This window comes from Cucumis sativus, chromosome 4, assembly GCF_000004075.3.
Source record: "Cucumis sativus cultivar 9930 chromosome 4, Cucumber_9930_V3, whole genome shotgun sequence".
NCBI lineage: Eukaryota > Viridiplantae > Streptophyta > Magnoliopsida > Cucurbitales > Cucurbitaceae > Cucumis > Cucumis sativus.
The window spans coordinates 13,706,596-13,731,403 of record NC_026658.2 but is presented as its reverse complement, the minus strand read 5'-3'; the positions used below and the strand labels follow the sequence as shown (position 1 = coordinate 13,731,403).

Sequence of the window (24,808 nt, the reverse complement as noted above, 5' to 3'; positions counted from 1 at the left end):
TTCAATTTCTTAGTCCAAATTAGCGGTTTGGAGAATTTTATTTTTAAATTATATATATATATATAATATATATATATATATCAATCACTATTGTTTGAAGTGTTTGTGTCAATCACTGTTGTAAAGAAAAATCAAATGTCTATTTCCCTCAAACCAAGAATGGTAGGGTTTATAACTCTTAGGTGACTCTTTGGTTTATATCTTAGAGCCATACAAGAACATGAATATGTCACTTTATAGCCATCTCCTCTGACTAATTGCAACAGCTTATTCGTTGAATCAATTTTTATGCAGTTTACAATTACATTGATTGTTTAATCCTAATGAACTTTTCTTTTGTGAGTTATATGTTTTTTCTTCAATCACAATTGAAGGGATGCATGAGCTCAACCACAACTAAGCGTTGTTCTAAAAGAAAAAGAAATAGAAGTTTTTTAGTTTGAACGTCACAAACAGTTAATTGTTTGATTAAAAAAATGTCTTGTTGTATTTCTTTTATCAAAAGAATGCGTAGATATGACAAAGTTTAGATTTGGTTCTTGAAGTTTATTACTAACATACCAATAACTTATAATAAGTGACAACGTCTATCGTCAATAAATTTTACTATTTTTGCAATTCTATACTTTTGGGAGAAATACGAGATTAAGTATTGGTGAGAGCGTGGCTAAGAGTACTGTCTCTCACTTATCAAAACGGACACGAATAACATATTATCTAATATATATATATATTGATTATTTTATTTTCTTTCAACAAAATTCCAAATTAGTTTGAGCTGTCATCTTGAAGATTTGACGTGAAATGCAGCCTCATAGACTTTTACATTTATTTATTTTAAATATGTTTAATTAACCAAACTTAGTAAAATTAGAGTGGAATACATTACCACACCCCCAATTATTCTCTTTACTAACCATTGGGTTCTTTATATAATTCTCCATCTTAATTAATCAATCATTAATTTTTGACTTTTTAATTTTTATGATGCCTTCCTTCAAACCCAATTATATATTAATTAATTAAACCATTTATAATTTATATAACCGAAAAATCTCCTAAAAATCCGATAATTCTGATGAACAAGTTTTCTAAATTTCAACCCATCAATGAAAAGGAATCAAATTATAATTAAGGTCATGTTGGATATATAACTAGCAGCCATGTAAGAACTAATTACCTTTTCTTTTAATAGATTATTTTAAGAAAAGAAAAAAGAAACACCAAGCAAATTGCCCTTTAATTATAATTAGCTAATTAAAACATGTTGAAAAGTAATGAAATTCATTTAATTTGGTGTCTTCTGCTTGGAATTCCATGGCGTAAATCATTTGAATTACCATAATAATGTTTACAATATACATAATTCAACTTTTGATAGAGATAGCATTTTTTTTTTAGTTAACTTCGCTAATAATTAATCAAAGATTTAGTCGCTAATTAGCTTTTGATTCTAAAGAAGTCAATTCAACAAACCCAAAGTATGTTTAATAATAGGAGAAATGAGGAAGAAATGATAAACTTTGATTCTCCAAAATTGAATAATTCCTCCCCATGTTATGTGCAGTGTTTGTTTTTATATATATTCCCAATAATAATTAGATTAAGAAAAGGAGGGAAGAAAATTCAAAGTGGGGAAAATCCATGCAAATCTGAAATTTTCTATTGAGTTGTGTTTTGAAAAGTAAAAGGGTTGGCTTATTTTCAACGTTTGGATTTGTCTTGTGGTACGTAGCAGAGCTCAGCCTCACCACCTTCTTCATCTCTATAAAAGGACATGCCTCTGTTTATACTTTCCCTCACAACTTAAAGTATTAATTAAAGCTTAATTATTATAACACATAAGTTTGTAATAATGGCGGCTTCTTCTAAAGTTATTGTTTCTTTGGTACTGTGTTTGATGATGGCTGTGTCTGTGAGATCTCAGCTTAGCTCCACCTTCTATGACACTACATGTCCTAACGTATCAAGCATTGTGCATGGTGTTATGCAGCAAGCTCTTCAAAGTGACGATAGAGCCGGTGCCAAAATCATCCGTCTCCATTTTCACGATTGTTTCGTCGACGTAAGTTGCTGTCTTACTCTCTTTGCTGACATTTTAATTAAAAGAGTTTGTAAGTTGAAAGGATTATGATGTAATCAAATAATTATTGTTGTATATTTGCAGGGTTGTGATGGGTCGGTGCTACTCGAGGACCAAGATGGTATAACGAGTGAGTTGGGTGCACCTGGAAACGGAGGCATCACGGGTTTCAATATTGTTAATGACATCAAAACCGCAGTTGAGAATGTTTGTCCAGGAGTCGTTTCATGTGCTGACATTCTAGCCCTTGGTTCTAGAGACGCAGTCACCTTGGTACCTAACTATTCCAACCTAATTACCATTTTAGGTTAATTAATTCATTTAATAACACAAGCTAATTAAGCACATATATATGTGTTGAATAATTTTGTAGGCATCAGGACAGGGTTGGACGGTTCAATTGGGAAGAAGAGACAGTAGAACAGCAAATTTGCAAGGAGCCAGGGATAGGCTCCCAAGTCCTTTTGAGAGTCTCTCCAACATCCAAGGTATATTCAGAGATGTTGGTCTTAACGATAATACCGATCTCGTTGCTCTATCAGGTAATCAATATTGATAGCTCGTATGGTATAAAAATATATTATTTGTCATGTGGTAATTAAATATGAATTGAACGACAACCAAGATATAACGTTAAATATTTTTCACACATGCATATATATCACCTTTTTATCTCAATTGTTAAACCCTCTCTTTGAGTTTATTTAATTAAAAAGGACGTGTTTCATGCATCTTTTAACATGCAGTACACGTATTTGAGTTTGTCATATGTCAAATTATGAATAAATAATCTAGTAAGATACATATACAAAATTAGTTTTACGTACAAATGATTAAATATTTTTATGGTATACACTTTGCAGGTGCACACACATTCGGGCGTTCAAGATGCATGTTTTTCAGCGGACGCCTAAACAATAATCCAAACGCAGATGACTCACCCATAGACTCGACATACGCGAGTCAGTTGAACCAAACTTGTCAATCAGGGTCAGGCACATTCGTGGATTTGGACCCGACGACGCCAAACACATTCGATAGAAACTACTACACAAACCTTCAGAACAACCAAGGGCTTTTGAGAAGTGACCAAGTTCTGTTCTCCACTCCAGGAGCTTCAACTATCGCTACTGTCAACAGCTTAGCCAGCAGCGAGAGCGCATTTGCTGACGCCTTCGCTCAATCAATGATCAGGATGGGAAATCTCGACCCTAAGACTGGAACCACCGGAGAAATCAGAACCAATTGTAGAAGACTCAATTAAGATAATAATCAAACCGACCACGTCTCATCATATATACTTAATTAATGATTCCATATATACACCAAATGAAAGTGTATTGTTGTTATATGTGTGTGTGTGTATGAGTTGGCCACGTCATATTATCATATATTATATGGTCAAACTCAAAGTAAGAATAGAGAGTTGAATAATTGGGAGAGAGTCCATATCTCATTTAGTTTTTGGAGAAAAGAATACAAATGTGATTTTCTTTTTGTGTTTGTTATAACGTCTAATTATTATCACATCAAACTATATATCTCAATATCTCACATCAAATAATTACTTTTCTTTTCTCTTTACTTCATCCAAAACCACAACTTCTATCTTTAACAACTAAAACACATAACTTCTAGCACCTTAGAAAAATTTCGAGTTTAAATAATCCTATCTTAATCAATTATATTTGGTTCATACATTTATCCTTATAACTAAAAATATTACTTTAAAAAATAGAAAGTTCATAGACAATCAATTTAACAAAAGCATATGATAAAAGTTGATGGAATAATAGAACTTAAAATGGGAATTCAAACACTGGTTATAAATAAATTAAATATACAAAGTTAAACATTAAAATGTGTGGATATTTAATTAAGTTACTAATTAATCAATTCTATTAGCTTAGCCATTTTATTATATTATTTAAAAAAAGACTAAAAGTTTTGTATACTAATTATTAAATACACATCGTGTAGTTAATTCCGATTGAAGAAATTATTAATGCATAAAAGACTAAACCAAATTAATTAAAACCCCATGGAATTTTTCGTATTCACATAATTAATTATAAAAACTCATCAACTCTCTTCATTTTTTCTTCGTTGTAATCATTGTGTGACTTAGTCACCATACATACAATAATATTTAAAATTTTGGCTTCTTTAAACAGAAATACATAAACGTTGAATGAGAAAAACAAAAATAGAATTAATGAATCTTAACCATACGAAGAATATATATATATATATAAAGTCATGTTATGTGAAAGCAGAAGAAATTAATAAAATGATAAAATGATCTTAATTTATGTAAACACGAAGAAATCATAACAAAGAATTGACCATATATTATATGTTATATATATGTAAATAGGATAATTTGAAAACTAAGTAGCATTCCCACATAATTAATTAATGTGGTACACTTAATTAATTAGAGTCAAAATGGTGATGAAGAGTCATAATCTCAAATAAATATTGATGAATAAGTTGAAATTTTAATTACATAAACTACCCATGCCTCTAATTAACCAAAATATGATAGAGGAATATAATACGAAGGTATAAACAAAGTTGGAAATGACTATACGATCTTTCTCATCTTCGCCACATGACATAAACCATATGATATCTTTCGAATCATCAACGATCATTAAAATATAAATATCCTAAATTAAGTTATATAAAAATTAATAATTACATCGAAAAAATTTATTATATATTTGTATGTTGCGATAAATATAATATCGTAAACCGTAAGTTTTACTTCAAATTAAGAATAATGATATGTGATAGATAAATGGATGATGATCTTCACACACTTCAAAGAATAAGATTCTTAACTTTCTTTTAAATGCCAAGAAAAAGTTTTTGTTTCTTTTTCATTTCATAGAGAATAAAATACTTTTTTATGGCATCAAAATTAAAGTAAAAACGATAGGGTGGTTTAGGCATCGATTTTTAATTTATTTCACTAAATTATCTAATGTAAAGTTTTTATTAGAGAATTTTTAAAAATAAAAAATTTGACAAATATACGTATAGCAAATTCTATCGTTGATACTCATTAGTATGTTCTATTAAAATTTTACTATAGCATATAAATATTTTAATTTATTTTGTTATTTTTAAAAATAATCCTTCTTTTTTAATTTATTCTTTTCTTTTTAATATAAGTGATAGAGAGAATGAAACATAATTAGTACAAATTATAATAAATAGTATAATTTGGAAAAGAAATTCTTTAAAATATAACACAACTTCAAAAATCTCTATAAATATAGTAAATATTGACCGATCTAACTTATAGTTTTTCTATATATATAATTTCAAGTTTGTTTTTCAATACATTCGTTTAATTTCCATCATTGATAGACGTTATTAACGATAATAATTATTAATACACTTTTTAAATTGAAAGGTATCGGTTATAGTAGTTACTATTGATATTTATTGATTGCAGATACCACTGATGTTTATCGATAACAGTTAGTAGAAAAGAACCTTCGCTGATAGCAACTATCATTGATAGCTTTTAATTTGAGAAAATCGAAAGAAGTGCGTGAAATAGTGGACTAATATTTTATCAATTTTTGTGTTAAGAGATGTAATTATTTGATGGTTATACTATTTATGCTATTATTTTAGACTTTTAAAAGGAAGGTTTATGTTGGATGCATGTGTTTATATATACTTAATTTATTTTGAAAGTAGCAACAAAAAGAGAGAACAAAACTAAAAGTGTAAAAGTAGAAATGAATAAATAAACAAATAAAGGAAAGGCATATTGTGGTGATGAATTGGTGAACCTAAGAACATGGGGGTGTGGTCCTTTTTCATAGCCAAAGTTTTGATGAGTTATGTCTCTTAAAATGGTCAGCTCCAATAATAACATCAACTAAGAACGTTTTCATTTTGGTAAAATGTTCTATAAGAGACTTATAGATGTAGCCTTTTAATGGATTTACAGATAGATTGATGAAGTATGAAGAAGAAAAAAGACAACAAGTTTTTGAACAGTGAAAGTTAAATTTGAAAAAGAGAGATAAAGTAGAGAGAGAGAGAGAGTTAATGCTATGAAATTTTGGAGACGTTGCGTGCGGGCAATGTCAGCTTCTTAGCCTCGGCCTTTGCAAAACCCAATACTGTGTTCTGTTCCCTTTTCCTAATAACGACGAGGTGCAGCGCAGCATTCCCTCATTTTGAAATGGATTTTTCATTTTCCATTTCAAAATGCTTTAACCCATTTCTTTAATTCAGCTCAACCAACAACAATCACACTCACCGGTCGATCCATTTTGAATGGGCTGCCAAGCTAAGCTCTACCATTTCTTTGACTCTTAACCCTTTTGTTGTTCCAATCTAAACCCGACACACGCCCATTCCTTCTTCTTTCTCTTTCCATTTCCTTTTGGGGCCAACCATTTCTGCAATTATTGGGTTGTTCAGCGGCGTTAACCTCATTTTTTCGCCATCTCCACCTTCCCCTGCTGTTTTCTGGTCGATCACTCTCGTACCCTTCAATTTTTTCCATCTGGGTATGTTGATTTCTTTGCTTACTGATGCTTTATGTTACTCTACTGTTGATTATTCAATTGGGTGTTCAAATTTTCTCTTGGCTTTTGTTTGATTTCGTAGTTCTTGTATATTTTCTTTCTATACATTGTTTATCACTGTGCTGCATTCTGGTTATGTTTATGCCTGTTCGATGATTTTGAAACGATGGTGAATTTGTCTGTTGTTTTTCTTTTTGATTCTTAACTGAAGTGGTTTGGATGAGAAAAATGCTGGCTTCTAGTTTTAAACAGAGATGATTTAATACTCGTTCTATTAATAGATTATAGGTTGTTTTCTTTTGGTTTTCTTGTATTTTACTTTTCTGTTTATAGATTCTTATCGCAGCACAGATGCCAAACTCAGTAAAGAGGAAAAGAGAAAGGAAAAAAAATTGGTGCTTCTGTTGGGTTTTGTTTTCTTGCTGCTTGTACTTGTGCCAATTAATGATATAGCTTTTATTTTCTCACTCTTAAACGCACTTTTTCTGTTGTGCAAGCAAACAATGATTCCATCCGATTGTAACTGTCATGTGTTGTTGTAAATTTTAATGCATACATGAGTTTTCAATTTAAAGAACGTTGAAGATTCTTCCTCGTAGCTTCCGTTTCCAACAGGTTCTGTTCTGTCTATGGTATGTTATTATAAAAGAAGGATTTAATGATCCAAAACTTAATTGATTTTACTTCTTGCGCATGCAATGCTTTCAAATTGCATCTTGCTTCTCATTGCTCTTGATTACTGGATGTGAAATTCATTTTGGTATGTAATAAATGCACACAGTTATTGTCCTTGATTTGTGATTTAGGAGATCCATGTTTTGAATGTTTTTTCTATTATTATCCTATTTGCATTGCACATTTGAAAATAAATATCATTGAGTGTGAAGTTTAAATGGAATCCACATAGCTGAAATGATCATCCTACTAAATTGATTGGTCCAGGGAACAAGTTTTGAGATGCTTGCTTATCATAAGTTTCTACGGAACCAATTATGAGTTCTTCAAACAAGTCCCTCTAGCAATGACACTTCTTCTTTTTTAATTAAATCTCAGAGATGATTGTATGAGTACCATAATAGAATTCAGAGAGAAGGGGATGTATCAGCAACCCAAGTCAAGGGAAGAACATGCTTCTTCTGCAGCCAGCTTCTGCAAAGAAGTGACCGAGTTGCGCCTTACATCGATAGATTCTCAACCAGCAACTTCTCGTCCTGAGTTCAAAGGTGTCACTTTCAGGAAAGCTTCAACTGGTGGCTTTGCTAGGAGTCGTAATGATGTACACGAGCTACTTGATTGTACTGTTTGCATGAATTTAATGCATCCTCCAATTTACCAGGTATCGTATTCTTATTGTGATGACTTTCAAAACATATAACGCTTTGCTCATTGATTATTCTGAAAAAAAAAACGTTTCATAGATAAATAAATTCATCCAATAAATAGAACACTGACGCATTTAATTTGGTTGAAGGCCTAGAACCCTAATGGATTATTGAGTCACTCTTTTGTCCCCGGAAATAGCTTTCGGACCAAGTATCAAAAGGACTCTATATAACTTCACTTTCTGTTCAAATGGAAGGCTAGGAATTTTGTTTAAGCGTTGATTTGCATTATGATTGAGTTATTACATTTGAGGTAACTCCAATGCATAACAGCTAACGTAATTTTACGGTTCAGTGTGCAAATGGCCACACTCTTTGTTCAAGCTGCAAGGCAAGGGTTCAGAATTGCTGCCCTACCTGTCGGCATGAGCTTGGGAACATAAGGTGCCTAGCACTGGAAAAGGTGGCCGAGTCCCTTGAGCTCCCTTGTGTGTACCAAAACCTAGGTTGCATTGACATGTTCCCATACTACAGCAAGCTTAAACACGAGAAGAATTGTAAATACCGGCCGTACAACTGCCCTTACGCTGGAGGTGAATGTCATGTAACTGGTGACATTCCATCCCTTGTCATGCATCTCAAGGATGATCACGAGGTGGATATGCATGATGGATGTTCCTTCAGTCATAGATATGTCAAATCCAATCCCCAAGAAGTTGAAAATGCCACATGGATGCTAACTGTAAGATGTCTCTCTTTATTTCAGATTCTTAGGAATAATGAAAGCAAAGAAGAAGCAATTCCATGTAATGAACATCCTCCTGATTTCTCAATTGATCCAATTCAGGTTTTCAACTGCTTTGGACGACAATTCTGTTTGCACTTTGAAGCATTTCGCCTAGGAACAGCACCTGTTTACATGGCATTCCTCCGGTTCATGGGTGACGACAGCGAGGCAAAACAGTTCTCATACAGTCTTGAAGTTGGTGGAAATGGAAGAAAACTCATCTGGCAAGGTATTCCAAGAAGTATTCGCGACAGCCATCGGAAGGTTCGAGACAGTCATGATGGACTAATTATTCAGAGGAAATTGGCATTATTTTGCTCTGGAAACGAGGGGATGGAACTGAAGTTAAAGGTTACAGGACGAATATGGAGAGTGAGGTGACAACAACAAATGAATATTCATCTATCAAACTCAAAACTTGTACAATATGTTGTGACATTGTGACCTTTGTACATGCCTCGGCCCTCCTACAATTCAGCCTTTTTTTAGAACCTCTTATTTCTTCATCACCTCTACATTTTCTGCTTCATTTTCTTTTCTCTATAGTTTATTTATTTTTATCTAATTATTAAAATAGAATGATAGAAATAAAACTAACAAGAATGCCAACCCATTTTCATAGTAATGCAATGCTAAATGTAAAACAACTCAGCATATTATGCATAGAACTTAGAAGAATACAAAAAGGTGTTGGACAACTTTAACAGTTAAGGCTATTGAAGTTTTTACCTTTTTGGTTCTTCACCTTCTCTTCCTTTTATGTTGTTGAAAGATAACATTTGTTAGATAGTCTTAACAATTTATGTATCATAAATTTTGAAAGTTGATTAAACTTTGTAAATAATCTTAAATTAAATTGTGATAAATTTTAGTTAAATTTAGGGTTATTAGGTTAAGTAACACTTTTAGTAATAATAATTAAATGTAAGCAACGTTTTCAAAGAATTGTAAATATGATGAATCTTATTTTAACACACCTTAGCAATATGGTCTATCACGACTATGAACACTTTGAAATGGATTATCGTGGTTGCGTTAAATTTGAAAAATAACCCATTTTCAAAATAGCTTTTAAAGTAGGTAAGGGTTTAAATATATGGTACTTGGAGAAGTTACGGCGTCGTTTCAACAGTATCTAATAGCTTCTCATCAGCATAAACCCTAAACCCTGTGAAGTGAAGAAGAGAGGAAAAATGTTGATTGCTCGAAAGCTTTCTGCTTCAAACCTCAAATCCTTTCTTTTTTTGCGTTTCATTTCACACTTGTCTTCTTCACCTATCTGCTCAAACCCATCAATCCTTTTCCCACTTCCTTCCACTCTTTCCCGTTCTTTCTCTTCCAAACCCACTTCTCCACAAGCTTTTAGTCTCTCCCGTGATGGCAACTTTGACGAAACCACTTCCCGATTCTCCCTCGTCTGCCCTGGTTGTGGAGTTCATATGCAAGACTCCAATCCCAAGCATCCTGGCTTCTTCATCAAACCCTCTAAGAAAGATTCCAATTATCGTCTCCTTACCCATCTCGTTCCCGTCGATGATGAATCCGAATGCTCTGAATTTCTCAAGAGAGGCCTCGTAATCGAGCCTGAAAAGGAGAAGACTGAAGAGGATGTGAACGAGAAACCCCAGAAGCCGACCGTGTGTTCGCGATGCCACTCGTTGAGGCACTATGGGAAGGTAAAGGATCCTTCAGTGGAGAATTTACTGCCTGATTTTGATTTCAATCATACTCTCGGTGGGAGATTGGTGTCTACTACGGGAACCCGATCTGTTGTTCTAATCGTCGTTGATGCTGCAGATTTTGATGGGTCATTCCCAAAAAAGGTAGCGAACTTGGTATCGGCGAGTATTGAGAATAATTCAGCCGCCTGGAAACAGGGGAAATCAGGGAATGTGCCAAGAGTGGTGCTTGTGGTGACGAAAACAGATTTGCTGCCTAGTTCTTTATCACCAGAAAAATTCGAGCACTGGGTGAGGCAGAGAGCGAGAGAGGGAGGAATCAACAAGATAACGAGTTTGCATATGGTGAGTTCAATTAGAGATTGGGGGATAAAAAATTTGGTGGAGGATGTAATTGAGTTGGCTGGGGCAAGAGGAAATGTGTGGGCAATTGGAGCACAAAATGCTGGGAAAAGCACGTTGATTAATTCAATAGGAAAGCATGTTGGTGGGAAGATCACGCAGTTGACTGAAGCACCAGTTCCTGGGACAACGTTGGGGATAATCAGAGTAGAGGGAATTTTTCCTGCTCAAGCCAAATTGTTTGATACTCCTGGCCTTCTGAATCCTCATCAGATTACTACAAGATTGACAAGGGAAGAGCAGAAACTTGTTCACATCAGCAAGGAATTGAAACCCAGGACTTACAGGATTAAGGTAATGAAGTTGATCTTTTTTATGATCCTTTCTCATGCCTGAAACTTGATTCTGCTTCATTACCATTGAACCCTCGTTCTTTAAGTTTTAGTTTCAGAGAAGGTTGGGTCTTGGGATGGATAGGCAGTAGGCTATAATTTTCAGTCAGGTTATGTCCATCCCACTAATCTACTAATCTCACTAGATAACCTGCCTAATCCTACCAAGAAAGTTCAAGAAATTTCTAGGGTATCAAATGGATCGAGTTTGTGACCTCTTAGCTCTTTTTCAAGGTCATGTGCTCCTATTGACTAAATTAAAAAAATATGGTTTAGGAACCATATCGAAAATCTAAGTGAATATCAAGTTTTGTCCATATCGAAAATCTAAGTGAATATCAAGTTTTGTTATGTTGTGAAATTGCGATTGGCTAAATAGCAAAATGGTATAATACTATATAATGATTTTGAAATTGGTATAATACTATATAATGATTTTGAAATTGTGAGCGTTAAGCTTCTACTTCCAATTTGATCCTCTATAGACAAATATTTTCAGCAAGAAATGTGGTTAGGAATTCATAACTTTGGTGTTGCATTTTATAGGTTGGTCATACAATTCATGTTGCTGGTCTCATGAGGCTAGATGTGGAAGAAACAAATTTGGATACAATTTATGTTACAGTGTGGGCATCTCCTTATCTTCCATTACACATGGGGAAAACAGAAAATGCAACCAAAATGCAAGAGGACCATTTTGGTATTCAATTGCAGGTATTGTTTGCACTAATTAATTTGATGATGAACATACAGGATGGTGATTTTGTGGATATTCATTGTTTCTTGCTTTGCTTCAGCCACCAATAGGCAAAGATCGAGTAGAAGAACTTGGAAAATGGGTGAGAAGGGAGTTTCGTGTTTGTGGAACTAGTTGGGATTCAAGTTGTGTAGATGCTGCTGTTGCTGGCCTGGGTTGGTTCGCCATTGGCCTAAAAGGCGAAGTAGTCTTAAGCATATGGACTTACGAGGGGGTCGATATTGTTTTACGAAGTTCTGTCATTCCTCATCGAGCAAACTTCTTTGAAGATGCTGGATTTACAGTCTCGAAAATTGTCTCCAAGGCTGATCAGGCTTCCAATAAACCACTTGGTCAAAGTGAAAAGAAGAAAAAGAGTGACCCCGAGGTTCATGTGCTTGCTCAAACGTAAGCATTGAGAGCTCACTTCGACTATGATTTTGCTTAAATGTTGTAGCATTGAACAGTAAGTGATCTATATCAATGTACAAGAATGGGGTTTGTCGGAATTTATGCTGGAGAATAGCAATGCAAGCAACTTCAAGCCTTTCAGCCCATGATAAGTGTCCGGGATTTGTGATATATGAAGCCACATTCACGCTCGAAACTCGAACTAGGTTGGCATCATATCAGAGAGTTGTATACTTAAATCTACTGCTTCATTTTCGAGGAAGGCTTTAGCTTCTATATTCACTACGGGAGGCAGTGCAAAATGGAAGTAATTATAAACTTGAGGAATTGATTGTTTCCTCTACGGCTTTGCAGCCCCAAAATGTCGAGAGTTGTGGTTTTTTCTTTTTTTCTTTTTTTTTTTTTTTTGTAATCAGGTTGCCCATGTCTGATTAACATCCATCAAGATTAGTTCTTAGTCTTTCGATTTTTTCTATTCATTTGCAATAACCAGACTTTCATATTTATAATATAGGTTGAAATTGATCTGATTATGCTTTCTCTTTGGTATAAACAATATGCATTTGACGACTAGAGGCTGTAAACAAGATTGCCGTCTAACTCCATAGCTATGTTTTTCCACTCACTGAACTCCGTCATGAAGCAACCATGACAAAAGCCGCAATTAGGTAACTTCTACCAACTAGAAACAAGTTATACATCTATTACCATCTATGGGCATGGAGCCAATTTTGCAAGGAGAGATGAAGTTCAGGAATTTGGTAATAAGCGACCGTTGTACATCTTATCAAGCAATTGTCGTGCGTCGGGCCTTCTTAGGAGACCTTTGTTGTTTGGTAAACCAGTCCCTAGACAAACAGGGCATACAAGTTTTCCTCTACCTGTCACAATAAATTTTGAAAGTTAGTAGAGGGTAAGAGATGAGCACAGATATTGGAAGTTTAAATGTGATACATTTCAAATCCATATGAATCAAGAATTTTCTCTAGTTGCCAGTTGTAGTTGGTCAATACAGAAATTGTCGGTCGGTAACAAAGACAAGTGATGAATGCAACAAAGAAACCAAGATTCTTGCTTCAGATTTCACAGTGGGTTTAACAGCATATTGACACCCAAGGAATGTTTTAGTTTTAATATCTAACCACGACTTGATCATATGAGAGAACATGGTGAATCAAAACATTGACCATTCGCCATGGTCTATATTTCTGGACATTAAAGAGAGAGAGAGAGAGAGAGAAATCGATTTTCTATGTCTCAAGGCTACAGCATTACAAGAGGACAGGACAATGCTTTTAAACAGACGTGAAGTTGTATCAAACTGAAACCATGCAGATTTATGAAACATTCATTAATGAGGTCACCATAATTTGTAAGCAAGATGAATAGTTACCATAACAATTTGGACATTCTGTAAACTCGTAGACATCTTTAGCCCGTTTTCTATTTAGAGCTTTCCATTTCCCTGTACCACCGCACATGTCACCTAAAACAAAGAAAAGTAAGCATCCCATGGAAAATAGGGAGCATAGATAGATAAAAAAAAATGTATGTCTCATCAAACTTCTATACATCTTTAGAGAGGAAAAACTCAAAGCGAGGAAGATAAGAAAAGAAAAGGAAAGAAGTATTTTAACTCCAAAGATAAGCTCATATGAGGAAGTATTTGATGATTTTTTTGTCCGAATACATGAACAATGAAAAGGATGCCAAAATGATGTAAGTTTTTTTTTACAACGTGTTTGAAAGAGAACTTGAAGAACTTTTTTTACAAAAGAATACACAAATAACTTTATCTTTACCAAAATATTTCTTTTCAAGTTCGGTATATATGCTTTATTTCCTTGACTTCTAAATTTTATAAGTCCATGGAGAAGCTCATTACTTTTAAATCACAGGCCTTTCATGAAAGAAGAATAAAAATTATATCTAACGACCAAAAGCTGTTATTTCTAACAAATAATAAAAAAGAAGAAGACATGCTTACAAAGTACAGCACCACTTCCTCCACAATTTCGGCACGCAGGTTTTCCATCCATGGTATTTGCAATAGCTTCAGTCACCGTGCCTCCATAACTCTTCATCAACGTCACAGATGAACATAAACATGTGAGGCACCATCGACGAGAAATCAACTTTTGAGTTCCCTGTGGTCACAAAGGTTGTTATATATAACTAATTGGACGACAAAAGTGCAGTAACCTACTTAAGATTACATATTAAAAAAGCTACACGTTCCCGTCTCAATGCTGTCACAGAGAGATGATCAGATTTATATTCTTAAAACATCAAATCACAGAGACTTGAAAATGCATTTAAGGTAACACTGTCTAAAAGATGGTTAATTGATTGCTTTGAAAAACTAATGAGAAAGTCTACAAGGCTTTAGAACCTTGTCAGATTCCAATGGAATTTTACATTTTTCGACCACCCACATTTAAAAATTTGGAAGGCTACGCAAGCCATGTCAAAAGACGCACATCATGTGAGGAACTACACATATATAAGCTCAACATGTTGCTTCCCCATTTGGAGCGCTGTGTTTGTTAATTACTTAAGCGTGTATTGATATCATGAATAAGCTGTCACTACGAAGAAATAAAGCTAACAAGACAAAAAAGTAACCTAGATCCTTACCTTCAGCGGTTTTGATGGTGTTTTTGAATCCCCAGTACTGCAGCTTTCATCATCAGAATTCGATGTCACATGAAGCACAACAGGCTTTAAGTTAGCTGCTGAATTCAGAAAAATGAGTGTCAAAGCTTTTCCATGGAATGATCGATATATTTAAGACAGTCCAATACAAATCAATGTCAGATTAGTACAAGAACCAGAAAATATCGTTATGATTCTGCACTACTACCAAAGCATTTCATCATGTAATGCTATCTTGACTTAACCTTCTAATTTACTGCAAAATCGCACCAATCTAGGCATTAGATTGACATACACATGAAAACGTTAACAAGTCCAGCATCTCATATAAGGCAATAGAACTTATGGGATGAGCTCCTGACGATGGGGTTCCATTCTGTTTAAAGGAAAGCGTTGGCAACTTCAATTTAGAATGACCTTCCATAACTATTGGAAGGAGATCTGATGAACTACTTAAACAAAATACCCCTTTGGAACTGAGAAAAAAGATTACTTGTAGTAAATTTGTAATTCTAACACTTGTTAACCAGCTGAGTAAGATAGTATTATCACAGAGCATAAAGGGAAAATGAATATAAGCAAATCAGGCAGCACAAAACATGTGACAGAGCAAGATTAAGATAACCCGAAATAACAATAGGAGATGAGGATGACAAACACCAAAAACGAAACTCGAGAAGAAAGGGATAAGATTACACAAGCAGTCCACAAAAAAGAAATGACCGAAGGAAAATCAGCTTTTCAACCAAAAAGAAAAATCACATTCTTCCACCGATAAGTAAGAAACAAAACAACTGAATGGGCAAAACGGAAAAGAAATACAAAAATATAAATTGAACAGAGGAGATGGGGGATAGAAGTATGCAACAATGCAAGGATACAGTATAGTCGACAATTGGGCATAAATTCCAAGAAAGTTGCAGAGAGAGAGAGAGAGAGCTCACAGTGGGATAAGGAAGGTGGAGAGGAGGAAGAGGGACGGCGGAGGGGAATGGCGGATAGATGAGAAGAAGAAGCCATGATCTTCTCTGTGGTTTGCGCCACTCGTTCACCTTAATTTCCACCATATACCAAAATCCATCTTCACACTTAATTTTGGATGTTCTCCTTCTATTAACTACCACGCAAATAAACTCCTTATTATTACAACTGACAAAATCGTCTTTTAAAATATTTATAAAATATAATAATTTTTAAATTATACTAATTGTTGTAAAAATTGAGAATATATAATTAATTATTTAATTAAGAAAATCTTAAAATTATTAAAAAAATTCACATTCTTTAAATTTCTCTCACCCACCCAAGCTCACTCCTAAAACAATTGCATCAAATGCACTATTAATAGGCAACTTGACAAATATGATGTACTGTTAATAGGCAACTTTACAAATATGATGTACTGTTAATAGGCAACTTTACAAATATGATGTGTATGAAAACCTTGTTTGTTTAACATATGACATGAATGTAGGATAATGAGTTTCAACTATAGTCACTAAGCACACTAATAAATAATAGACATATTATATTAATATTTATAATACCAATTATAAACTAATCACATCGTATATCAATATCGCCGCTAAAATATAGAAAAGAAGAAATACATTTGATGTCCATAACTAAAATACAGTGGTAGTTGTAATTGAGCATAAAAAGTGAACCCTTCAAGTTATCCAGGTAATAAAATAAAGCCCTTAAACAGTAGAAATTATAACAATGGTATAACCAAAAGAATTCAAATTTCATAGTTAGGATCCAATTTGAGAGTGCCAAAAGATTGAAGGGTCGAATTCAAATAATTGGATTTTTGAAAATAGGATGCAGAAAGTCAAGGGGTTATGATAAAAGAAAAAACTGAAATTCATGTAATCAGCGGCACCATGGAATGGAATTCAGAAATTCAATCAGTATCACCAAATAATTGAAGAATGTAAGACCCCAAATAAGAAAAAAAAAGAAAAAAGAAAAGTGCATGAATGTTGATGCCCATTATACATTATCAAAAGCCTGGGGGAGAAATTTGTTAATTTTAAGACTACATTAATATTTGAAACGAAGAAAATCCATCTATACAGCTTTGATGATGGAACCAATTTAATATACAAACAGGGGGCGGGCCATGTACTCTCCCATTTACTAAAAATACAGCAATGTAACAACACTATCTATTAGGTAATGAGACTTGGAGGGGCACCAAACAACAAAATCTGCTGCTCTCTCTCGGAATTCGTCGAGGATAATAATAATATGTGATTTAAGCTACAGTTCTTCCATAACACAGGCAAGCAAGATACAGATTCTTCGCCCATTTTTCCTGCTCCAAACAAAAACATTCAATATCTTAGTGACATCATTTTTTCTTTTCTTTTTTTTCCCTCTGAAAATTTGCATATATATCACTCATTGTTGTTCACCCACAGTTTGATTTGGATGTTAAAATCGCTGTACCTTTACATGGGTGCTTGGAAACTGAGATGTACGAAGTGTTTCTTGAGTCTCGTCCCCAGGTTTGCGCCTAGGGACACTCAAGATAAGAGCTGCTTGATCCCAAGTTGCAGCTGTAGATGTTATTCTATAGCCATTATCCCATCGTCTGTGGATGCCTTCACTTGGATAGAGAAAATCAAGCTCCACAACCTGTGCAATGAAATAAATTAACAATGAAGAGGTTCAACATACTTTCCACACCAAGTTTAATTTAATGTTTCACAATAAACAGAAGTAGAGCAGCAACACAATCCCGAGATCACCATATCACAAATTAAGCACAAGAGATATCTTCTAGGGTTCTAAAACAATTGACTTACCCTATGCCAAGTGACGTTCAACCCAAAATACCATGAGAAATTTTTTTTGACAAGACAAAAAATGCCATGAGAAATAACAAATGAACTTCTTAAGATTTAAGACCATAAACACAAAGGGAACTATACCAATGCCAAGACCACAAAATACAGAAGTGAGAAATCAGAGCCCTAAAATAGGTGTCCAAGCCCAAACAGAGATGTAAAAAAACATCAAATACAAAGTTGGAATAGAGAATAAGACTGGAGGTATAAATAGCAACCAAAAACAAATTTCACAAGAATATAATATTAACATACTGAATTGACTGCAGATGCTAAAAACATAAACAAAACTCAACCTGATCACTAAAACCAGCATTGCGTGACATGACAACACCCCATCGGCTTCCTGCAGTTGCCATTGAGGTCACATGAAACCCTTCTCTCCATTTCTTGTTTATCCACTTGAAGGGGAAAGAATCACTCACTTTGTATGATTGTTGGGTATATTGTGTCCCTGAGGAAGCAGGATAAACAGAAAGTGAAAATGATAGTAAGCACAAATACATGGATAGCAAGAACCTGCAGAATAAACATCAGAATGATAGCATCTTGAAATCAAATCCAACAGACTTAAATGTACATTGAGATTTTGCACAAAATAAAATGCCCACGCCTTATAGGTTATTCTCTTGATCTCATTTACCTATTGTTTTGTTGAGACCAATAGACATAGAGGCAGGAAATATAAGAATAAAACAATTTCTTAATTGTGCAAGAAAACCAAGATAACAAGGTCTCTATGATTGATCACAGTACGAAGTACAGGAGACAGGAAAGAGCAATTATCCATCACCAAAGTAACAACCGATCTCATATTTACAAAATTGAAGCAGACAAACCTTTTGACATCACCACAAGAGAGCTTCCGTTATTAGCACCAGCAATAGAACTGATGTAATAGTTCTTTTCCCACTGTTCCATTATCCATTCCTGCTTATTTCATATCAAATTTAACAAACACTTCAGAGAATACTACAAGGATTAAAAACTTCAGTAATTGAAAGTTTACTTCTTCAAAGAATGAAAATGACCTTGTGCAAGAAATACGGCGAGAGCTCATAGACTTGGTTTGTAAAACCTGTTCCAGCATCCATGATTAATGCCCAAAGATTTGAGCAAGATGCCACAGAACTAATAAGCAATCCATCTGCAATTCCTCTCTCTACATGTTGTGACAACCTGGCATCAGCCACGTTATAATGATACCTATCACCATAGAAAGCAAGTTAGTAGAGGACATGCCATTAGAAATTTTCCATGGAATGAACACCTCAGCTCAACGTGCCCTTCCACCAATCATTCAAAATACTTGGAAGAATAGTTCTACAGTTCTTAATTCATTAGACTCTAAAAAAACGTAATAAGATGCATCACAGTTCACAGAATATGGCCCTCTAAAATCAGGTAAATGCTCTTGGTTGTGACGAAATTGTCGCAGTCTCTCTATCATTTTGAGACTTGATGCAAAAGGCAATTCTTCTAGTTGCATTTAAATGAGAGGAGGGCAGTGAAAGCTGCACCATGTAACCTCACCTTTGCTTCATTGGCAATCGAGCATTGTAAACTGAAATCCACTGTGTAGCTGGAACACCTAAACGAACTTTCTTCCTTGGCTGCCCATCGTCATCTTCTCCAATGTTCAGCCTGCCACGCTTTTGTCCAACTTGACTAATAATCTAGCAATCATAATGAAGAGAAAATTTAATAAAATATTTGACGAAAAATCTCATCCAAAAACCTTGGGCAATTTTATTACCTTCTGTGCACCATCAGTTTTAATGGGTCGAACAGCTGGATTTGGTCCAATAAAACCCTCAAATAAAGAAATAAGCTTAGAATAATTGGGTTCTTCGTCAAATTTCATGTTCACCACAATTTCAAGAAATTCTCTAATAGGTGGAGGGCAGAAGCAGCACAACATTTCAGGAGATGTTGCCATCTTTTTCTTGCAAACCAAAAAGGATTTGTTGTCACCCTAGCATAAAGGGGGAGGAGGTTATTGACACGGAAACTAAAAGTGTCGACACAGTGTTAAGTATACTTTAAACTTCTCATACCTGATAGCCTTGCCATGGTAGCCGTCCTCGATGGAGGAATATAAGAGTGTATGCAAGAGATTCCAGATCATCCCTTCGACTAGCAGTTCTGCCCAAATGAGCATGAACACTAGCATATCGGACAGTTCCTCTGGAATTGCAGGAAAGAAATGGTATCAAGAACATTGAATCAAAAACAACATAATAAGCCATTACCACATGAGAGAAAAACGCTGCTGGTGTCAAATCAAAATATCAAATGGACACAACACATGACAAGGATTATTATGGATTCTATAAATAAATAGCACATGTAGTTGATGAAGCACACATCACTCACCTGAACATATCAGGACGTTGATCATATTCAACATGCTGTCCGGTAGAGCTGTCCTTCCATTTTGTTGCTGTAGAAAAATTTGCAGATATCATTGATAGAAGAACATAACGTAATAACATATATTGCATGTATTTAAATATGTGTTTGATGACATTCACGTATTAAATTCTAATTTAAACTACTATTTTAAATTTTTTTAACACTATATTTATAAATCATAAAATTAGTCACTAAATATTAGATTGATTATAAATTATTGTGAATTAATTTATGAACATGTTTTATGTTAACTTTTTTTGGTAATTATTATTTTGTAATACTATATAATTTATAATACATCTACTTTCAAAAATATATATATATATAATTTATAATACATGGTTTTATGTCATATTATTTTGTTTTATATTACTTTTTCTACCAAAAAAAATAAATTTATAACATTAATATTGTATTTTTTAGGGGCATTTTTAAAAATAGCAAAATAAATTAAAATATTTACAACCTATAACAAAAATTTGGATTCTATCAATGATAGAAACTAATAGTCTTCTATCATAGTCTATCAATGTCACTAATAGAAGCTTATCAATGTATATAAATGTTTATTATTGAAATAATCTGAAACTTTGCTATATGTTGTAAATATTTTGTCAAATTTGCTATTTTTGACAATTCCCCTATTTCTTAATGAATTTTATCTTTTATTATATAATATGACTTTTCATTTCGAATTTTAAAATTTAGGAACATTTTCAAATAAAGTAAAGTGAATCAAAATATTTACAAAATATAGCAAAATGCCATATCTACCATGTATTAAAAGATAGGTGTATTACTTGCACGATGCATTTAAATAAGCACAAAAAAATACATATATCGGCCATAGAACTTCGCTCACCTAAACCAAGATCAACAAGAAACAATTTTTTTTCTTGTGCTGTAGAAGGTTGACCGAGTAAAAAATTTTCTGGCTTTACATCTCCATGCACATAACTATTTATAATTGTTTCAAAAAGAAGAAGGTTAAGATTCAAAAGATTGAACTACATAATTTATAAACCATTTAAAGAAAAGAATCCGCAAGTACATACCCTTTTGCATGCATCTTATCCAATATTGATAATGATTCCACTGCAATGCAAGATACCATTTCTGCAGACATGCTGACATAATCCATCCACAATAAGACACATGCAAACAAATGTCCAAAATTACATATTCCACAAGGTACAATCCATAAACCAACGCATGATTATTTTCTTCCAGACTAAAAGATTAGAGATACCAATACTGAATCATATGGATTTAGTAATAAGATCAAATTAGTAAGAATTGGGTTGAGTAATATCTCTAAAGCATAATAACAAATGCATCCTGCAACTAAATCAAGTTTCAAGATCTCATCAAATCTCATTAAAGTTCTAATTTGATAAATTCCCTGGACCAGCGTAAGATTCCAGATGAAAAGCCAACCCATTCCTAGAGCCAGAAATTGCATTAATCCAATTCACCACTTTACTTTCAGTATCAAAGATAAATAATGACAAAGCATTAAACGATGCAAGAACATGTGAGAACTGAGAAGTAAAACAAAGCAGATATACAAGCTCAAGAAACTCACGCCTGCCCTGAAGAATTCCATACATCCCACAAGCTGGGTCCTAGCATGTCCATAACCTAAAAAAAGGAGTTAAACATTTAAACTTAAAGAAACAAGTTAGAAAAATGAAAACTATATACTAAAGAGAGAGATGAAGTTGTTGACACACCATCACATAATAGTCTCCTTGTCGACCCTTATAGTGCACTTTTGGCACTCCATGACTACCTCCAAGAGCACTATACAAAAAAGTTCAGAGGTAAGTCAAAACACATATAATTTTTTTATTAATAAAAAAAACATCTATGTAACCCAAAAAGTTACTCACTTGTAAACTTGCCATTCGTATGGAGGACCATAATTGCAACCTTTACTATTTCTGTGCTCAAATTTAAGAGCAACCTGAAAATAAAATAAAGAAATGAAAGGTAAATCTATGAAGATGCTGACAAATTATAATTTAGTACATACTGCACCAATTTAGTACAAACAACTTCCAAGATACCTCACCTCAGTAGCTGCAGCACCTGTTGCACGATCGTTTCCACCTGTGAGCCGACGACCAACAAATACTTGCCCAAATCCACCTTTACCTAGTTTTCTCTCTATTTTATACATTGGTGACCCTCCTACTTGAACCTTGAAACATGCCACAAAGAAATAAATAAACTTACAATGAAACAGAAAATTTGAACACAGTCCTTCACTCAATAACTTAAGATTTAAGATGTCCAGCAAAGTAAATGAGCCAAAAATAGATATACGACTTTCTTATTTTAACTCTATACATGAGAAAACACAGTAATCATTTAGAAATAAGCACATTAGAAATTAAACAAACAACTATTGAACTAAGAGCCTAAAATTACTGAGGAAATATTCTTGTCAAAATAAACCATGATAGGTTAGGCCAGAAACTTAATGGAATGCAGATGACTCAGAAGTTAAACTTTACTGTCAACTAAACTGTTAAATATGGACATTTCGAACTTAAACATCGTTTGGCAAGAGATTGCCCCATAATATTACAAGTGAGCTGGCCACGCATCCACGATCACTGTAAGAAAACTTATGAAAAACCACCATCACCCGAAATTAAATGCAAGAAAGACGCTTATTTTCAAGATTGACAACACCCAATCAGCCTACGAACAGTTAGCCCAAACAAAATAAATAAATAAATAAACGAAAATCGGAAATGAAAAACAGGAAGCAATCTAGGGCGTAAATCAAAATGAAACATACTTTTTCCGGAAAAGGTGCTGAGGTACCCTCCTCCTCAATACCAGCAGCCTTATTAGCACTCAAGCCGCCACTTTCATCACCCATCGCGCCTTTATCTTCTTCTTCTTCCTCAAGCTGTTGAACTTTTTTGTCTTCCAAACAAGTATCTCTCTCAGATATAACAATCACCTCCTCCTCCCGATTCTTATTTAACTCCTTGATCGCCAACCTAGTCCTGGGCCTGGGTCTCGCCTCCGCAGCTTCTCTAGCTACCGCAGCCCGAGTTTTAACGTAGGTCCCAGCCCGCGGAGGCTCCTCAAAGTGCTTCTGAAGGATCCTAGCGCGGCCTCTGCGTACACCTCTGCGAAGCACCGGCATTGTTCAAACCCATAAAAAAGTAGGTACGAAACAACGGCAATAATATGATCATTATCTTGGATTCAACTAAGGCAAGAAAACGTAGACATAGCGGATTAAAGAGGAAGAAGAAGAAGAAGAAGAAGAAGAAGAAGAAGAAGAAGAAGAAGAAGAGGGTAATTGGAGGAAAGTAGATGAAGATCGAAATCGGTAAAGAGTGAGTGCGAGAGATTGAATTTGTGATAGGGAAAATTCGATCTTGAGGTTGAGAGGGGCTTCAAATTGGGGTTAGGGTTTGACAGAAATGAAAAATAAAAATAAAAAGAAAAAAAGAAAAAAAGAAAAAGAACAAACCCTCTCTACGTCGTCTCAACTGTAAGATGACGTGGAAACAAGAGGACGAATGCAAATGCAAATTCGAATGCCAACGCCACCAACTCATCAAATCATGTGTTATGTTTGTGTAATGTGTAATTACATCCACCTCCAACATTTGGACTCCATATCTCTTATTACAACTTCTTCTTACCCTAAACCAAAGTAATACAGCTTTTTTTTTCTAAATTTTAAACGTCAACTCTCCACTTTTAACCTTTGTAATGAAATTAAACAAGTTACATTACCTTAAGTTCGTACGTATGGTTATGGATGAATTGGGCTTATTCAAAACCATCACCAATCGTACCATTTAGGTTGGGCTTCAACAGGTCCACCAAACTATGCATCATTTGATTTGGAAGATTACGTTAAATTTGACTTAATCCAATCTAATACCATATGGGATTGACAAAACATCCTACTAAAATAGGCAAGCTGAGTTTAGTTAAGTGGTGTTAGATTCTTGACATGCATCCGTCTTCACAAAATAAGTGATTATAACGAAAATGCAAAAAAAAAATATATATATCCTTGCAATTAAGACAATGATTCGCTCGAAATTTGACGTTTCTTGCTTATTAGTGATATCCATTGTTATTTAATTGTTGTCTTATAATTTGATTACGCCTTAATTACTATATAATGTTGGATAAGAGCAGTTTTAAAATAAAGGAATAAACAAAATTTCATTTTTTTTTCTTTTGTCATACTAACAAAATCACAAATATGGATGACACGTCTATAAAAAAAAAATGTATTTTAAAATTGCTACCTACCATCAATACTTTACATAAATATATATGTTTATGTTGACTTGTTATAATTTGTCTAACTTAAGCATTCTCTAAATGATTATGATTAGATATGTATGTATACATGTATGCATATTTATTTGGTTCGGGGTGTTTTATCTAGTTCTAGTTGTTAAACTTTTAAAATAATTGTAGATGTTGATATGAATTAGACATTTTTCACTGACCATAAATCTGTAAGCTTAATAAGTGGATGATCAAAAGTTTAAAATGTAAGGGTGTGATTGCAACAACCCA

General features: G+C 34.0%; 5 protein-coding genes across 7 annotated transcripts; 3 read left to right on the top strand and 2 right to left on the bottom strand.

The window, feature by feature from the left end:
* Positions 1-1,847: 1,847 nt before the first annotated feature.
* PEROXIDASE (peroxidase 2-like) lies at positions 1,848-3,584 on the top strand. Its single transcript, NM_001280612.1, is given in 4 exon segments — positions 1,848-2,065; positions 2,168-2,356; positions 2,457-2,625; positions 2,947-3,584. Coding segments are annotated over 4 exon segments (969 nt in total). The 5' UTR covers positions 1,848-1,855; the 3' UTR covers positions 3,348-3,584.
* A 2,470-nt stretch (positions 3,585-6,054) lies between these two features.
* LOC101213438 (E3 ubiquitin-protein ligase SINAT2-like) lies at positions 6,055-9,260 on the top strand. The gene is made up of 4 exons (XM_031884304.1): positions 6,055-6,624; positions 7,696-7,978; positions 8,320-8,706; positions 8,812-9,260. Exons 2-4 carry the CDS (start codon positions 7,706-7,708, stop codon positions 9,130-9,132), a joined length of 981 nt encoding a protein of 326 aa, XP_031740164.1. The 5' UTR covers positions 6,055-6,624; positions 7,696-7,705; the 3' UTR covers positions 9,133-9,260.
* Positions 9,261-9,835: 575 nt separating this feature from the next.
* On the top strand, positions 9,836-12,820 carry LOC101217981 (GTP-binding protein BRASSINAZOLE INSENSITIVE PALE GREEN 2, chloroplastic). Of its 2 annotated transcripts, XM_031884303.1 has the most exons (4): positions 10,249-10,427; positions 10,549-11,126; positions 11,711-11,878; positions 11,962-12,820. In XM_031884303.1, exons 1-4 carry the CDS (start codon positions 10,400-10,402, stop codon positions 12,310-12,312), a joined length of 1,125 nt encoding a protein of 374 aa, XP_031740163.1. In that variant the 5' UTR covers positions 10,249-10,399; the 3' UTR covers positions 12,313-12,820. The 2 variants fall into 2 exon arrangements, with proteins under 2 accessions (XP_004142247.1, XP_031740163.1); XM_004142199.3 differs by having other exon boundaries at positions 9,836-11,126.
* Positions 12,791-16,127, bottom strand: LOC101213672 (protein PHOTOSYSTEM I ASSEMBLY 2, chloroplastic). 2 transcript variants are annotated; one of them, XM_011655264.2, is made up of 5 exons: positions 15,911-16,127; positions 14,949-15,043; positions 14,299-14,458; positions 13,705-13,797; positions 12,791-13,192 (listed from the first exon to the last, which is right to left on the bottom strand). In XM_011655264.2, exons 1-5 carry the CDS (start codon positions 15,984-15,986, stop codon positions 13,062-13,064), a joined length of 555 nt encoding a protein of 184 aa, XP_011653566.1. In that variant the 5' UTR covers positions 15,987-16,127; the 3' UTR covers positions 12,791-13,061. The 2 variants fall into 2 exon arrangements, with proteins under 2 accessions (XP_011653566.1, XP_004142153.1); XM_004142105.3 differs by having other exon boundaries at positions 14,949-15,046; positions 15,911-16,081.
* Positions 16,128-16,863: 736 nt separating this feature from the next.
* LOC101213194 (casein kinase 1-like protein HD16) lies at positions 16,864-23,697 on the bottom strand. The gene is made up of 16 exons (XM_004142103.3): positions 23,046-23,697; positions 22,311-22,439; positions 22,129-22,202; positions 21,970-22,039; positions 21,822-21,877; positions 21,292-21,363; positions 21,099-21,193; positions 20,198-20,264; positions 19,879-20,008; positions 19,578-19,796; positions 19,355-19,497; positions 18,853-19,027; positions 18,661-18,751; positions 18,118-18,275; positions 17,421-17,609; positions 16,864-17,286 (listed from the first exon to the last, which is right to left on the bottom strand). The coding sequence occupies exons 1-16, from the start codon at positions 23,400-23,402 to the stop codon at positions 17,227-17,229; spliced, it is 2,085 nt and encodes a 694-aa protein (XP_004142151.1). The 5' UTR covers positions 23,403-23,697; the 3' UTR covers positions 16,864-17,226.
* Positions 23,698-24,808: the final 1,111 nt, after the last annotated feature.

What these genes read in the sequence shown, in the direction of transcription:
- LOC101217981 (XM_004142199.3), top strand. Translation starts at nt 9,945, where the DNA reads ATGTTGATTGCTCGAAAGCTTTCTGCTTCAAACCTCAAATCCTTTCTT. An exon ending in CCAGGACTTACAGGATTAAG is followed by an intron (nt 11,127 to 11,710) that starts GTAATGAAGTTG and finishes TGCATTTTATAG; the next exon opens with GTTGGTCATACAATTCATGT. An exon ending in ATTTTGGTATTCAATTGCAG is followed by an intron (nt 11,879 to 11,961) that starts GTATTGTTTGCA and finishes GCTTTGCTTCAG; the next exon opens with CCACCAATAGGCAAAGATCG.
- LOC101213672 (XM_004142105.3), bottom strand. Translation starts at nt 15,986, where the DNA reads ATGGCTTCTTCTTCTCATCTATCCGCCATTCCCCTCCGCCGTCCCTCT. An exon ending in TCCACCTTCCTTATCCCACT is followed by an intron (nt 15,047 to 15,910) that starts GTGAGCTCTCTC and finishes TTCTGAATTCAG; the next exon opens with CAGCTAACTTAAAGCCTGTT. An exon ending in CACCATCAAAACCGCTGAAG is followed by an intron (nt 14,459 to 14,948) that starts GTAAGGATCTAG and finishes TTGTGACCACAG; the next exon opens with GGAACTCAAAAGTTGATTTC.
- LOC101213194 (XM_004142103.3), bottom strand. Translation starts at nt 23,402, where the DNA reads ATGCCGGTGCTTCGCAGAGGTGTACGCAGAGGCCGCGCTAGGATCCTT. An exon ending in TACGAATGGCAAGTTTACAA is followed by an intron (nt 22,040 to 22,128) that starts GTGAGTAACTTT and finishes TTTTTTGTATAG; the next exon opens with TGCTCTTGGAGGTAGTCATG. An exon ending in AAGGAGACTATTATGTGATG is followed by an intron (nt 21,878 to 21,969) that starts GTGTGTCAACAA and finishes TCCTTTTTTTAG; the next exon opens with GTTATGGACATGCTAGGACC.
- LOC101213438 (XM_031884304.1), top strand. Translation starts at nt 7,706, where the DNA reads ATGAGTACCATAATAGAATTCAGAGAGAAGGGGATGTATCAGCAACCC. An exon ending in TGCATCCTCCAATTTACCAG is followed by an intron (nt 7,979 to 8,319) that starts GTATCGTATTCT and finishes TTTACGGTTCAG; the next exon opens with TGTGCAAATGGCCACACTCT. An exon ending in ATGCCACATGGATGCTAACT is followed by an intron (nt 8,707 to 8,811) that starts GTAAGATGTCTC and finishes GATCCAATTCAG; the next exon opens with GTTTTCAACTGCTTTGGACG.